Source organism: Triturus cristatus, chromosome 4_1 (genome assembly GCF_964204655.1).
Source record: "Triturus cristatus chromosome 4_1, aTriCri1.1, whole genome shotgun sequence".
NCBI classification, from domain to species: domain Eukaryota; kingdom Metazoa; phylum Chordata; class Amphibia; order Caudata; family Salamandridae; genus Triturus; species Triturus cristatus.
In genome coordinates, this window is record NC_140585.1 from 77,641,438 (window position 1) to 77,658,037 (window position 16,600).

The 16,600-nt window shown below is 51.1% G+C and overlaps 1 protein-coding gene across 1 annotated transcript in view; it reads left to right on the forward strand.

Moving 5' to 3' along the window:
* Positions 1-16,600, forward strand: part of LOC146839571 (carnosine synthase 1-like) — a 464,396-nt gene that overhangs the window by 98,095 nt on the left and 349,701 nt on the right. Inside the window, exon 3 of the mRNA XM_085650354.1 lies at positions 12,041-12,299. Within this exon, the coding sequence (XP_085506480.1) occupies positions 12,041-12,299 (259 nt within the window). The remainder of the gene's footprint in view (positions 1-12,040; positions 12,300-16,600) is intronic.

Sequence of the window (16,600 nt, forward strand, 5' to 3'; positions counted from 1 at the left end):
TCGGGAGTCACCCACATCGAGGATCGGCTCCGTGTTGATGAAGCACCACGTCGGCAAAACGGGACAGTGCGCCGTGGGCGTCACAAGCGGTGTCCTCGGCTATGGTGCAGGCAGAGGCCTCGATGACTGCTTCAAAGTCGATGCGGCATGGTGTCGGCTGGCATCGGGCCTATGGTGCAAGTGAGGTCAGGGCGGTGAGTCGTGCTCTTCACGAGCGGTGTCCACAGCTTTGGTGCAGGTTATGGCGTCGCTCGCCGGCGTTGGTGTTGCAATTTCCTTCTGTGGCAGCTGAAACACCAGTTCCAGATGCAGAGAGACAGAATGGATGAAGTCTTTGTGTACCTGAGGCTTCACAACAGGAGGCAAGTTCAGTTTCAAGCCCATGGAGATCTTTTCTTCAAGCAGGTGATAGAGCAAACAGCAAAGTCCTTTTACTCTTTTCCTTGGCAGCAAGCAGCCACTGCAGGTCAACTCCAGACAGCAGACAGCAAACAGCACAGGGGCAATATTCCTCCTCAGCTTATCCGGCTCTTCTCCTTGGCAAAGGTGCCTCTTGATTTCCCAGAAGTGATTTAAAGTTCTGGGGTCTGGGCCCCAATATTTATACCACAAACCCCTTTGTTCTCTGAAGGCAGAGAGTGTCTGTACCCAGCCAAAACCAGTTCTGTCTTCACTGGTGCAGCTTCCTGACAGGAAGTGGAGCATTGTTGAAGGCAGACCAGGCCCATGCAGGTGAAATGAAATCCACCCCCCACTCTAAATGCAGCCCAGATCTATTCAGCCCAGCCCTGACTCAACAGACGTCTGGAGCCACTGCCCCTCTCCAGCCCCTGTCATCCAGAAGCCAGATATGCAAAACACAAACCTAGCAGAGGCACACTGGATGGTTAGGCAATACTTACTTCCTAAAAGTGGTATTTTCAAACACAGAATGTAAAATTCACCCTCACTGAAAGATGTATTTTAACATTCTGAGTTCAGGCATACTAAACCTTATTTTTCTACCTTGTTCCCAGGGCCAGTTATATTTCTAAGATGTTATAAACAAAACTCCCCATTCTGTCCTATGGAGACAGATACCCTTGCAATAGTGAAATACTAAATTGGCAGGACATGCCACACACCCACCAGGGTATGTCCTACCTTTCACATACAAGGCGCCCTGCCCACAGGGTTACCTTGGGGGCCTACCTTAGGGGTGACTAATATGTAGAAAAAGGTAAGGTTTAGGGACTGGCAAGTGTGTGAACTTGCCAAGTCGACATGGCAGTTCCAGACTGCACACAGGTTCTGCAATGGCAGGCCAGAGTCACATTTAACAGGCTGCTTCTGTGGGTGGCACAATCAGTGCTGCAGCCCACTAGCAGCATTTGATTTTCAGACCCTGGGCACACACAGTGCACTGTACTAGGGTCTGACAAGTAAATCAAATAAGCCAATCATGGAATCACTAATCCGTACAACAATTTACAAAGAGAGCACTGGCACTTTGGCACTGAACAGCAATGGCAAAGTGCCCAAAGCATCTAGACCAGCAAAAATGGAGTCCCACACACAGCAAAACACAGGAGGTAAAGGCAAAAAAATGGAAGGGAGGCCCACACTAATGGTGCCAGGTCTAACACTCCTCCAGTGAGTGCCTTTAAAAACATGTACTCCTCTCATTTAGACACAAACTTCATACATAAGAGAACAGGGTGGGTCATTTATTGACCAGGATAATCAAGCAGGAGCGGAACTCTGAACGGGTAGTTGTGATCAGAGATCAGGCGGTAAGAGAGGTACATGCCCAACACGCCATCAACGAGATACTGACTGCACACCTAAGACAGGTATACACATCCTCGGGTGGGTCCCAGGATCATTTGGTGTACACCTACTTGAATACGCTACCACTGACACAGTTAGAGGTCCCTGAAATAGTACTTGGATGGCCTTGTGACCAAGAAAGAAATAATACAAGCCACAGATTTTCTTAAGACAGCAAAGACTTCCATGAGAGAGAGGCCCTGGTTGTGTAGATACTTGTTTCGGGAAAGGACCACATGGATGCCACTTCCTATCGCTCCTAGTCATTACAGAACTTTGATCAAAAAATACTCTGCCAGATTCTTGCGAAGGACCTACACCGTTGTATCCCACAATAAATCCACTCGAATCAGTCAGGATTTATCCTTTGCAGATACACCCTCTGCAAACTGCAATGATTGTTCCACATGCTTCACGCGCTCTGTATAGATCAGGAACAATATGTTCCTGCCATTTTGGATATGGAAAAGGCATTTGATTCTGTCTGATGAGACTATATGTGGCAAGTGTTCGCTTGAATGGGGGTGAGCCCAATAGCGCGGTTGATGGCCATAGGCCGATGGGAAGAGGGGGGCTGTGTTACTATAGATAATTTATTCCCTGCGGGCTGTTTCATTACATTACATGACGGGATTGAAACATTTGATTTGGGATGAGGAGAGTTCCTTCAATATGCCAATCAATCAATCAATCAAGCATTTGGAGAGCGCACTACTCACCCATGAGGGTCTCAAGGCTTTAGGGGGGGGAAGCTGCTACCGTTCGAACAACCAGGTCTTGAGATGTCTCCTGAAGGTCAGCAGGTCCTAGGTCTGTCGCAGGTGGATGGGGAGGGTGTTCCAAGTCTTGGCGGTGAGGTGGGAGAAAGATCTGCTGCCGGTGGTCGATCGGTGGATCCGTGGGACGGTGGTGAGGGCGAGGTCAGCGGAGCAAAGCTGGTGGTTGGGAGTGTTGAATGTGAGTCGTTTGTTGAGGTATGTTGGTCCGGTGTCGTGGAGTGCTTTGTGAGCATGGGTGAGAAGCTTGAAGGTGATTCCCTTGTTGACGGGAAGCCAGTGCAGGTCTCTCAGGTGGGCTTTGATATGGCTGTGGCGGGGGATGTGGAGGGCGAGACGTGCGGAGGCGTTCTGTATGCGTTGGAGTCTTTTCTGGAGTTTGGCCATTGTTCCCGCGTAGAGGGCGTTGCCGTAGTCCAGTCTGATGGTGACGAGGGCTTGGGTGACCGTCCTTCTGGTTCCGGTGGGGAGCCATCTGTAGATCTTGCGAAGTATGCAGAGGGTATTGTAGCAGGAGGAGGAGACGGTGTTGACTTGCTGGGTCATTGACAGTGATGAGTCCAGGATGAACCCCAGGTTGCATGCGTGGTCGGTGGGAGTTGGCACTGCTCCCAGCGAAGCCGGCCACCAGGAGTCGTCCCAGGCGGACGTGGTGGAGCCGCGAATGAGGACCTCCGTCTTGTCCGAGTTCAGTTTCAGTCGGCTGTTCTTCATCCATTCGGCGACGGCCTTCATTCCTTTGTGGAAGTTGGTTTTGGTAGTGGCAGGGTCTTTGGTGAGGAGAGGATAAGCTGGGTGTCGTTGGCGTATGAGACGATGTTGAGGTCGTGCGATCGGACGATGTTGGCGGGTGGTGTCATGTAGACGTTCAAAATGGTCAGGCTGAGGGAAGATCCTTGGGGTACGCCGCAGGTGATCTTGGTGGCTTCAGATCAGAATAGAGGGAGGCGGACTCTCTCAAGTCAAGTCAAGAGCATTTGTATCATGCACCATCACTCCCAAGAGTCTCATGGCGCTTGCAGACGGCTCTGATAAAAACGGACTAGATCTAGTTTCCAAAAAGCCAGGTCTTCAGTTTTTTGCGGAAGCAGCTATGTTCAGAAGTGCTGCGAAGATGGAAAGGCATTTTATTCCAGGATGCTGGTGCCAGAAAAGAGAACGATCTACCCCCTTGCCTAACAGTGTGAATTCTGAGGGGGGTCAGCAGTGCCATATTACTAGAGCAAAGCATCCTGGGCGGCTGATACCAGCGTAACTTTGGCAACCAGTATTTTGGACCAGTTCCATACATATACTTATGAGTTAAGCATAGGATTTTAAAAAGAGTTCGTTTTTTTACTGGAAGTTAGTGAAGAGTGTTTACACATGCTGCAGAGGGAGATCTATATGGGCGATCAAGGACTAATCTAGCGGCGGTATTCTGTAGAACCTGAAGCCTATTTATAAGATCTTAATTTATTGACAACAATAAAGCGTTGCCATAGTCCATTCTATTAATGATCAATCCTTGTATTAGGGGTTTCCGTGCCTCTATGGGAAGCCATTTAAAAACCTTTCGTAGGCTACGCATAACGCCAAAACAGGTGCCAACGACATGATTAACATGGCCCCTCATGGATAGACAATCGTCCATGTAGAACCCGAGATTACGGACCACGTTCTTTGGGGCATAACACGGGCCAAGCCTAGGTGGCCACCAATCGTGCGTCCAATGGTCAATAGCTTTACCAAAGAGCATGATCTCAGACTTGCCCCCATTGAGCTGAAGATGGTTGGACCTCATCCATTTGTCAACCTGGGTCAGGCAGTTTTTAAAACGTTGCTTAGTATCATTGGGATCTGGGCCTAAGGTGACCAGAATCTGCGTGTCATCTGCGTAAGCTATGACATCAAAACCATATAATCTGATCACCTCAGCCAGAGGGGTCATGTAAAGATTAAAAAGGGTGGGGCTCAAGATAGAGCCCTGTGGGACTCCCATCTTTAAGGGTCTCTGACAAGAAATGGTGTTTCCCATCTGAACAGTTGTTATACGTTCAGATAGGTAGCTGCTAAACCATTTAAGAGCATCCCCTCTGAGACCAACCTCCCAAAGCCGTTGTTCAAGGATCTTATGGGAGATGGTGTCAAAGGCGGCAGACAGATCAAGCAAGACGAGGATGACTGATTGATGTTTATCTAGAGCTAGTCTGATGTTGTCAGTGACCTTGATCAGCGCTGTCTCCGTATTATGCGCTGTTCTAAAGCCGGACTGAGAAGAATCTAAGAGTCCGTAGCTTTCAAGATGGTTTACCAGCTGTTGATTCACAAGGGACTCCAACATTTTCCCAAAATAGGGAAGTAAGTAATGAAATGGGCCAATAGTTTAGAAGTACTTTTGGGTCAGCCATCGGCTTCTTTAGAATTGGCCTGATTCTGGCTGCCTTCCAGATAGAGGGAAAGTCGGCTTCCGAAAAGGACTTATTGAATAGATCGATCAATCTATCTAAAACTGTAGGTGCCATGATAGTAAAAAATTTAGAAGGGAAAGGGTCAGCAGGGGAGCCTGATTTTATCTTTAGCATGACTAAGGTGACAGACTTGCGGTCACATTTTATAAACTCATTTAGGATACCAGGAGGGTCGGGTAAAAGACGGGGCGGTTCTTCGGAATAGGTACAATTATGTGAAGGTATAAAAGACCGATGAATATTCATAATTTTTTCCTCAAAGAATTCAGATAAGGAATCAGTCCAATTTTGGGAGAAAGACACTGTGGGCTGGTTAATAGGAACGGCAAATTCTTTTAAAATGTGATAGAGTTCCCTAGAGGAGTTTTCTGCCTTATTTATCCGATTGATCAAGAAGGATTTTTTTTGCCAATTTATTTCATTCAAGTAGCCATGATGCCGTTTCTTGTAGCTTTCACGATCTACAGGGTTTTTACTTTTCCGCCATTGTCTTTCAGCAGTTCTACACAAACTTTTAACGTTTTTAATTGATCAGTGAATCAAGGAGCAGTTCTAGTCTTAAACTTAGCGTTGCGTAAAGGGGCAATTATGTCTAATGTAGTCAAAATAGCTTTATTAAATTGTAATGCCACGTGATTTACACTTGCTTCTGGATCTATCGGATCAGGGCAGAAGTTATTTTGAAAAAGGGTTCTGTCGGTGAGGAAGGAGGTGATCCAGTCCAGGGCTTTGTCGCGGACCCCTGCGTTGTGGAGGCGTGTGCATAGGATGTGGTGGCAGACGGTGTCGAAGGCAGCAGAGAGGTCTAGGAGGATGAGGGCCGCAGTTTCGCCATTGTCCAGCAGGGTCCTGATGTCATCAGTGGCGGCGATGAGGGCGGTTTCAGTGCTGTGGTTGCTGCGGAATCCGGATTGGGACGAGTCCAGGGTGTTGTTCTCTTCGAGGAAGCAGGTAAGTTGGCTGTTGACAATCTTCTCGATGACAGGGAACAGGAGCAGGGGGATGGGCCAGAAGTTCTTGAGGTCCTTTGGGTCTGCCTTAGGTTTCTTGAGTAGGGCGTTGATCTCTGCATATTTCCAGCTCTCTGGGAAGGTGGAGGTCTCAAAGGAGCTGTTGAAGATCTTCCAGAGTTGGGGTGTGATGATGGAGCTCGCTTTATTGAAGATGTGGTGAGGGCAGGGGTCTGACAGTGAGCCGGAGTGGATGGTGTTCATGGTTTTGATGGTGTCTTCGTCGTTGACGTGGTTCCAGGAGAGGAGGAGGTCAGTGTGGCTGGGCGGCGGTGAGTCTGAGGTGCCGGCGGCTGTCGGGGGGGTCTGAGTGTTGAAGCTGTCGTGGATGTCTATGATCTTGCAGTGGAAGAAGGTGGCTAGAGAGTCGCAGAGGTCTTGTGACTGCGGGATGTCGTTGGAGCTGGGGTTGGCGTGTTTCTTCATGAGGTTGAACAGCTCTTTGCTGTTGTGTGCGTTGTTGTCGATGTGTTCCTTGAAGGAGGTCCTTTTAGCGGTTCGAATGAGTTGGTGGTGCCTGCGGCTGGCGTTCTTGAAGGCTGCATTGTTGTCCGATATCTGTTTGTGGCGCCACTTCTTCTCGAGTCGTCGGCAGGTCTGCTTGGATGCCTGGAGGTTGGTGGTGAACCAGATGGCCCTTCTGTCGGCACATCTGTTTGAGGGTTTCTTGATCGGGGCAAGAGTGTTGGCACAGTCGTTGATCCATTACCTGAGGTTGCAGGTGGCTGTCTCGGTGTGGTCGGTTGGTAGGTCTCGGGCGAGGGCGGTGATTAGCTGGTCTTCAGTGACCTTGTTCCAGCTGCGGTGGGGGATTTGTTGCGGATGGTTGTGTGCGGTGTTTTTCTCGAAGGAGAAGTGGATGCAGCGGTGGTCGGTCCAGTGGAGTTCAGTGGTGTGGTTGAAGGTGACGTAGTTGCTGGCGGAAAAGATGGGGTCGAGCGTGTGTCTGGCGGAGTGGGTGGGTGTCGTGATGAGCTGTTTGAGTCTAAGGTTGGCAAGCAGGGTAGTGGAGTTGCTGTCATTGGCTTTCTCGAGGTGGAAGTTCAGATCTCCGATGAGGGTGTAGTCTGTGGAGGCCACGGCGTGCTAACTGAAGATGTCTGTGATGGAGTAGCTGAACTGTGGTCAGGGTCCGGGGGGTCTGTAGATGAGGGTTCCTCTGAGGGTGGTGTTGGGATCGATGTGGATCTGGGAGTGCAGATGTTTGGCAGTGCTGAGTGTGTCTTTGGTGTTGGTCGAGATTCTGAGGGTGTTCCTGTGGACGATGGCGATTCCTCCTCCCGGTCTGTTGGTGCGGTCCCTGCGGGTGATCTTGTAGCCATCCGGGATGGCTATGGCAACGTCGGGTGCCAATGAGGGGTTCATTCAGGTCTCCGTCAGGGGAGGATGCGTCAAAAGGTTCCAGAGTTCGACGGCCTGCTTGTGGACGGAGCGGGTGTTGAGTAGTATGCATCTGAGATGGTTGTGACCTTCCCTGGTGGGAGGGGCAGGTTGTGCTGGTGTTCGCTGGATGGTGTAGCTGCAGTTTCGGCAGGTGAAGGGTCTGTGGGTGCGCTTCGGGGTGGCCTGGCAGGCTGATGGATGGCCGGCGTTGAGTGCATGTAGGATGTTGGCGTTGTAGCAGCGTCGGGGCTCTCGCGGGAGCCAGGGGTTCTGGCGCGGGGCACGTTTCAGGCACGGACGGGCGCAGACGGGCTTGCTTTAGGCGCGCGCCCGCTGAGCGGTGGCCATCAAGAAGGGGAGGTGGGAGGGAGGAGCAGCTGGGAGGCGGGTGCGGGGCCGAATGGGCGAGAGAGGGGGGCGGGCCGCAGGGGGAACAGCGGCGGGAAAGTGAGGAGGCAGAAAGGCTTATGGAGTCAATAGAGCAGAATGGCAAAAATAGGCGGGATAGTGTAGAGATAAGCAGACAAGTAAAAGGCAGAGTGAAAGGCAGAAATAAAACAGTGAGCAGGAACAGTAAAAAAACAGGGAGGCAGACAAGTGAAAAGGCGAAATGAAAGGCAGAAATAAAACAGTGAGCAGGGGCAGTAAAAACAGAGAAGCAGACAAGTGAAAAAGTGAAATGAAAGGAGGAAATAAAACGGTGAGCAGGAGCAGTAAAAACAGAGAAGCAGACAAGTGAAAAAGCAAAATGAAAGGCAGAAATGAAACGGTGAGCAGGAGCAGTAAAAACAGAGAAGCAGACAAGTGAAAAGGCGAAATGAAAGGCAGAAATAAAACGGTGAGCAGGAGCATTAAAAACAGAGAAGCAGACGAGTAAAAAGGCAAAATTAAAGGCAGAGAAAAAAACGGTGAACAGGAACAGGAAAAAAACGGAGAAGCACCACAGGTGGTTCCGACTCGCGGCAGCAGCGAGGGCGGAAGCACGGGCACAGTTAGGTGGAGCTGTGCGGCGTGGAGAGCGACCTGCCTGGAGACACTGCACTGCATGAGGAATTTGGCCAGGATTCCCTGAGGCCCTGGAACTCACTAAATCACTTGTCACTCTGTTGACAATGATGGGGGGGCAGAGACTCATCACTCACATATGCCATGCCCTCCGAAAAGACAGGCGGGAGCACTCTTTAAAGATCGAGGACACATGGCATCAGATGTGTGAACTTCCCATCACACCTGTGGACTGGTCTAAAATATACAGAAGGGTGCGGGAAGTATCAGTAATTCTAGATTTAAACTAATCTAATACAACATAATTCACATCACGTACCTCTCTCCCAAAATCCGGCATACTATTTTCCCAGACAGCGATCCTGGGTGTGTGCGATGCGGACACACAGCAGCTGACTTTTTACATGTCATGTGGGGTTCTCAAATCACACCTTACTGGGATGAGATCTTGCAACACTTACAGAGGGTCACGGGCTGGATGATCCTGAGAGAGATGAAACACAGTTTACTGGAGCTAGTTCTACAAAGAAAATACGGAAACTTAGCAGACATTTTGTAATACTTGGGTTGACACTGGCTAAGCAACCCATTGCCATTAGATGGCTGAGCCCTAGACTTCCCTTGTTTGTTGAATGGCTGAGAGCTCTAATGGAATGGGCTGGGACAGAAGAAATCCATATGAAAAAAATGAGACGCGACTATAAAGTCCAGGGATCAACAAGTCTCTTCTCCGCAAGCTCCAGACAATACAGAACTCCGCAGCCAGACTCGTCCTCGGCACCCCTTGACATGATTACATCAGCCAACACCTACTGTTGCAGGGATTCTGCTCATGCACAGAACTATGAGCAGGAAACCAGGACCTCAGTGAATTGTGGTGTACCAAAAAACTCACCTCCGTACCCAGAACCCCTATCCGACTAGCATCAGTATCTCATTCGTTCTCCGTATCATCTTGAAGCTACCAATGATTAGACAACCCAGAACAAGCGACTTAGAGTACTCTCAGGAATGGTGGGAATCAGAAACACCTTTTCGTTATTATTCTCATATCAGTCCACAACAAGAGTAATCAGAGACACGGTAAAGTTTAAAATGTTTATTTTTAACTACGTGCTCTAAGGTGCAGTACTTTGGCTAATATAAGTAGACAAATGATTAAAAACAAAACCATCAGCATTGTTACAATACCATAGAAAATGAAGGGAGAAATCATATTACAAATGATAGTGGAAAACAACCACCCTCCCTTCGCTAGTAAACTACTTTTATGAAACTAATATAAGGTCTCTAGGCTTGAATAGGGAACCCCATACCGTAAATATCAGCTTAGGTGAATCACATCACAGGATCAGCTCTGCTCTCTGTGTCTGGAAAGGTTTTCTCCAAGTGTCTGAATCATGCATGCAAATGCAATATTAAAGGCACCCAAGTTTCAAATATTTGCAGCTGTGTGCGTGTTATGGCTAGAGCGTGGGCCGATCAACCTGAATTCATAAGCATACATTGTTATTTGACCTTGACGGCTTCTGCACACAGTGTTCAGACTAAGGTCGTGGTGCACGTCTAAGGCTGTGAACAACAGACCATTCTCATGTGAAGAAAAAGAAAGAAAGCAGTTTTTCTTGTAATAACAGCTATCTGCAGTGTTGTGTGCAAAAGCAGCAAAGTGGCAAGATGGCGTTTTACATCTAAAGCGCTTATGCTAACCTAGCAATGTGTGCACATAGAACCCCGTCCTCACTACACTACAGAACCTCCACTGGCTCCCCGTTGAGAAGAGAGCCACTTTCAAGATACTCACCGACGCCCTACAAATGCCTCCACAACACCAGACCCCAATACCTCAATGAGAGAATCTCCTTCAACGTACCTAATACAAACCTCCGATCCGCCAACCTTGCCTTCGCCGAAACCCCGTGCATCCACAGAGCCAGAACAGGAGAAAGAGCCTTCTCCTACATTGCAGCCAAGACCTGGAACGAGCTCTCGATCGACATCAGACGCGCCCCCTCCCAGACTCTCTTCAGGAGGGCACTCAAGACCTGGCTCTTCGACTGAATGGAACTTCTTAACCCCCCCCCACCCCTCCCCCTGGAGCGCCTTGAGACCCTCAAGGTGAGTAGTAGGCTTACAGTTCCCTGACTGATTGATTGATTGATTGATTGATTGATTGATTGATTGATTGATTGATAAAGTGGCAGATGATTTAATGGGATGGGGGGCCATGGTTCAGAACTTGACCGCTGATGACAACAACGACTGCTCTGCTGTAGGAGAGATGTCAGAAGATGAACCCCCTGTTACTGTTTGCACACAAACACGGTGAGAAAGCTGTATAACCCTTGACATGGGCTGGGTGCACTATTAATGCTGTGGAGAGATCTCTTCTTTACTGCCCTAACACAGCAGCACGCGAATACTGTGCTGCGCTTATTGGTCCTTAATCAGACTGTGGGTGGGAGAGGGGCATAATTTTCTTAAAACTTTGCTTGTTTCTTGTTTATTTCGTTTCATCTCATTGAATTTACCAGCATGTGATACTAGTATATGGCACTACAGCTGTGCTGACATCCTTCAAATTGCGACTATTGTCAGACTGTAAAAGGTCACTGGGACCCCTATGCTCCGCTTCGATGATGTATCTCCTGTAACATTCTAGACTGTTGAAAAGCCAATAAACATGATCTAAAAAAAACCCAATACAAACATATTCTATTTCCATACGACTGCGGTACACATGTACGAACCCCAAGGCAAAATGGCGCTCATCTGAGCTGAATTTCCAGTTACCAGTTAGAGCAGCACTTGTGCACAGGGACTAATCATTTTATTGCATGTTAGAAGAATGGGGGACCCCTGTTCCAAACTTAATATCAGTACAACGCTCTGTCAACAACCAGTTATGGGATGACAGAAGAAGGATAGGGACCACCTGCCGGCAGGTCCCAAAGCATGTGATCACACAAGCACTACAGATAAGAAAAGAAAAAGCGAAATGGCGGACATGGAGGTAGGCAGCCACTGAGGCGTCCTTGTGAGTGCAACTCATGGTCAAAACCACAGCTCGCTAGGCACAAACCAACATTACAAGTGCCCAAGATAGTGCCAGCTCTGTAGTTACTCAAACTAACTCTCAATGAACTGCCTGCTCCAAACCACTCTTCCCCCACATACACATACACCCACTTACCATACAGAGTGAGATGCTTTGCCCATCCTTCAAGTGGAAATTGCGCTTGGTTTAGGGAAGTCTGCCAGACTCTGTATAATGCAGTTACACAGGAGTTTCCTAGAACACTGCTTCCCAAGGAAGGACTTGCACACACTGGCCATTTATAAAGGGATGGCAGGAATGATAAAAAGGTGTATTTTATAAACTAGGGAAATGAACATTGTGCTACTAAATTCTCAAAAGTGGCCCAGTCTGACTCTCCGTACCCTCATTTTAAAATGTATTGCATTATTTGTATTTACATGTCGCAGTCGTGGCCACATTACACAAAGGCTTTAGTGGTCACAACCAGGCCACGAGTCTTGGTACATGCCTTCTGCAATGAGAGCAGGTAAGATTTGGAAGTCTGAAACTTCACTTTCTTTCCCACAGATGCCTCAGGATCAGATTCCCCATCAGTCGCCTTTGCTATCTAAGGACATGGATCAATGTGATACAGAGAGCCTTGGCCTCAGGTCCTACAATTCGATGAAGTCTCCATGTGAAAAAGAGACTTTCCTGGATAACATCAAGACTCCAAAGGATATTAAAGATTCCCCATGGACAGAGCGTTGGTTCAGCCAATTACAGGCCAGTCTGAGGCTAGCCAGCCTCCCACTCACTATGGACAGGACGAAGGAACCAAGAACAGGTAAATGTATGCGTCAATAACCTCAGTCTTTGCAGTGTACCGATAACTTGGGCCATACAATATGGTAAATCATGCTCCTTGAAACCAGGGTCTGTAAAGCATAATTTGCACATGGTTGGAACCACCCAGTACATCAGAGCCCCAGAAGTCAAGCCTTGACGGTCATGTTGTTTTATAAGGCTATGTATATGATTTTTTTCCAAAACACCCACATTTTAACATATCTTGAATGAGCACACAAAATGTAATCACAAATTAGAGAATTTTGTGTTACTGTAATTACCACCTTGTTGCCTTCCTTACATAGCGAGGATGGGCTAAGGTTTCCCAAGTTGGCACTCCAAAATGTAGTCCAAAAAGTCACTTTTTCCTGACTCCTTACCTTGCCTCATACTCTGTTGGGCTTTTAAAGAGCATCTGTACCACCAGGACACTTTCTGTTCTTGTGCCTAACCTTGGATCAGGCCCCTCAGCCATGGTGGACACCTCCCACTAGGTCATTACAGACACTTTTTCCAGTGCTGGACTTTTATTTGATAGCCTAATGCATTTGGGTGGTTATAGCTTTGCTTCAATTAATCAATCAATCAATCAAGCATTTGTATAGCGCGCTACTCATCCGGAGGGTCTCAAGGCGCTTGGGGGAGGGGGGTCCGCTACTGCTCGAACAGCCAGGTCTTGAGTTGCTTCCTGAAGGAGAGGTGGTCATGGGTCAGGCGGAGGTGGATGGGGAGGGAGTTCCACGTCTTGGCAGCCAGGTAGGAGAAGGATCTTCCTCCTGTTGTGGCTCTTCGGATGCGGGGGACGGCGGCGAGGGCGTGGCTGGTTGATCGAAGCTGGCGGGTGGGAGTGTAGAAGGTCACGCGGTCGTTGAGGTATCTTGGGCCTTGGTTGTGGAGAGCTTTGTGTGCGTGGGTGAGGAGTCGGAACGTGATTCTCTTGCTGACGGGGAGCCAGTGCAGATTTCTCAGGTGTACGGAGATGTGGCTGTGTCGGGGAATGTCCAGGGTGAGGCGTTCTGGATGCGCTGGAGTCGTTTCTGGAGTTTGGCTGTGGTTCCGGCGTAGAGGGAGTTGCCGTAGTCCAGTCGGCTGGTGACGAGGGCCTGGGTAACCGTCTTCCTGGTTTCGGTGGGGATCCACCGGAAGATCTTATGTAGCATGCGTAGGATGTTGAAGCATGATGCGGAGATGGCGTTGTCTTGTCTGGTCATGGAGAGGGAGGAGTCCAGGACGAAGCCCAGGTTGCGTGCGTGGTCTGTTGGTTTGGGTGCGCTGCCAAGGGCAGGGGGCCACCAGGAGTTGTCCCAGGCGGAGGGTGATGATCCCAGGATGAGGACTTCCGTCTTATCTGAGTTCAGTTTCAGGCGGCTGTTCATCATCCACTCGGCTACGTCTTTCATCCCTTCGTGTAGGTTGGTTCTGGCGGTGGCGGGGTCGTTGGTGAGGGAGAGGATCAGCTGGGTGTCGTTGGCGTAGGAGATGATGTTGAGGTTGTGTTGGCGTGCGATGGCTGCGAGGGGGCTCATGTAGACATTGAAGAGGGTGGGGCTGAGTGATGATCCTTGTGGTATGCCGCAGATGACTTCAGTGGCCTCGGATCTGAACGGGGGTAGGCGGACTCTCTGTATTCTTCCGGCGAGGAAGGAGATGATCCATTCCAGTGCCTTCTCCTGGATACCGATGTTGTTGAGGCGTTGCACTAGGGTGCGGTGGCAGACCGTGTCGAACGCCACGGAGAGGTCCAGGAGGATGAGGGCCGTTGTTTCCCCGTTGTCGAGCAAAGCTCGGATGTCGTCGGTGGCTGCGATGAGGGCGGTCTCGGTGCTGTGGTTGGCCCGGAAGCCGGACTGCGAGTGGTCGAGGGATCCGTTCGTCTCGAGGAAGGCGGCCAGTTGTCTGTTGACGGTTTTCTCGATGACTTTGGCCGGAAAAGGAAGGAGCGAGATGGGGTGGTAGTTTTTGAGGTCGGTGGGGTCCGCTGATGGTTTCTTCAGTAGGGCGCTGAGTTCGGCGTGCTTCCAGCTCTCTGGGAAGGTGGCGGTGTCGAAGGAGGCGTTGATGATGTCCCGCAGGTGGGGTGCGATGACGGAGTCGGCCTTGTTGAAGATGTGGTGAGGGCAGGGGTCGGTTGGAGATCCTGAGTGGATGGAGTTCATCGTGCGGATGGTGTCTTCGGTGTTGACTGGGGTCCAGACGCGGAGGGTGGTGGTGGGGGGCGTTGTTCCGGTCGTAGGGTGCGTTGGCTGTGTGCTGAAACTGTTGTGTATGTCTGCGATCTTGCTGTGGAAGAACGAGGCGAGCGAGTTGCAGAGGTCTTGCGAGGGCGTGATGTCGTTGTTTCCGGCGCTGGGGTTCGAGAGCTCTTTGACGATATTGAAGAGTTCCTTGCTGTTGCGGGCGTTGTTGTCCAGTCGTTCCTTGAATGCGGATTTCTTGGTGGCGTGGATCAGCTGGTGATGTCTTCGAGTGGCGAGCTTGAGGGTGGTCATGTTGTCTGTAGTTGGGTCTCTGCGCCAGGCTTTCTCGAGGGCCCGGCAGTTCTTCTTGGAGCTCTTGAGTACGTCGGTAAACCAAGATGCTTTCTTGGTGCCGGGTCTGGCGGGGGGGGGTCTTCAGTGGAGCGAGGTCATCTGCGCAGTTGCTGATCCATTTCGTGAGGTTGTTGGCGGCTAGGTTGGGGTTCGCTGATCTGGTGGGGGGGTTCTGGCTCAGGGATGTGGTGAGCTGGTCGGCAGTGATCTTGTTCCAGCTTCTGCGGGGGACCAGTTGCGGGTGGTGGTGAGTCATGGTCCTTCTGAAGCTGAAGTGGAAGCAGCTGTGGTCTGTCCAGTGGAGTCCGGTGGCGTGGCTGAAGGTGATGTCCTTGCTGGAGGAGAAGACAGGGTCGAGCGTGTGGCCAGCGTAGTGGGTGGGGGTGGTCACCAGTTGCTTGAGTCCGAGGTTGGTGAGGTTGTCCAGCAGGGTGGTGGTGCTGCGGTTGTTGTTGTTCTCCAGGTGGAAGTTGAGGTCCCCGAGGAGGATGTAGTCAGCGGAGGGGAGGGCGTGCGGGCTGATGTAGTCGGCGATGTCTTCGCTGAATTGTGTGCGAGGTCCCGGGGGTCTGTAGATGAGGGTGCCTCTGAGGGTGGTCTTGGGGTCAGTGTGGATCTGGAAGTGCAGGTGTTTGGCGGCTGTGAGGGTGTCTTCGGAGTTGGTCGTGATGCGGATGGTGTTCTTGTGGACGATGGCGATGCCTCCTCCATTCTGGTTGACGCGGTCCCTCTGGGTGATCTTGTATCCTTCCGGGATGGCGATGGCGATGTCGGGTGCTGAGGAGGCGTTCATCCAGGTTTCCGTGAGGAAGGCGACGTCTGGGCATGTGGCGTCGAGCAGGTTCCAGAGTTCCACTGCGTGCCTGTGGACGGAGCGGGTGTTGAGCAGGATGCACTTCAGGTGCTTCAGGTGGTTGCTGTTGGTGCTTGGCTTGACGGGTGCGGTACGGGTCCGGATGCAGGAGAACTTGCAGGATTGGCAGGTGAAGGGTCCGTGGGTGCGTCTTGGGGTGGCTCTGCAGCAGCCGGGGCTCCGGCCGGTGTTGAGTGCGATGAGAGTGGCGGTGTTGTAGGTCTTGCGGGTGGGCTGGCATCTGCGGGGGCCAGGGGGTCTGGCGCTGGGCGCGGGCCAGGCGCGGACGAGCGCAGACGGGCTTGCCTTAGGCGCGCCTTCGGTGCGCCAGCGGTGCGCCCGCTACGTGCGGCCGCTGCGCGGCCGCTGCGCGCCCTCCATATAAGTGGGAGAGGGAAGGAGGAGCAGCTGGGAGGTGGGAGCGGGGCGGCCAATAGGGTGCAAGGGGGCGGAGCTATGGGACGCGGCGGCCAATAGGGTGCGAGGGTGGCAGAGCTACGGGACGCGGCGGCAGGAAATGGGCGGCGAGGGGGAGACACGGGGAAAGACAGAAGAAAAAAGGGACACAATCTGGGCACCAAAGGAGAGGGGGACAATCAAGGCAGCAAAATACACAGGTACAGTGGGGGAGAATCACTCACTCGTGGGTACAGAAGAGAAGGAGGGCACAGTCACTCTAACGCAGGCAGACACAATGCAGCAGCGGTCAGTGGTCACACAGGGGGCTGCGTGGCGGTGAGGGGAGCGACCTGCCTGGTAAACAGGGTCAGAGGTCGCTCTCTCTACCGCTGCGCGGCCTCCATATGAGTGGGAGAGGGAGGGAGGAGCACCTGGGAGGTGGGAGCGGGGCGGCCAATAGGGTGCGAGGGGGGCGGAGCTATGGGACGTGGCGGCCAATAGGGTGCGAGGGGGCGG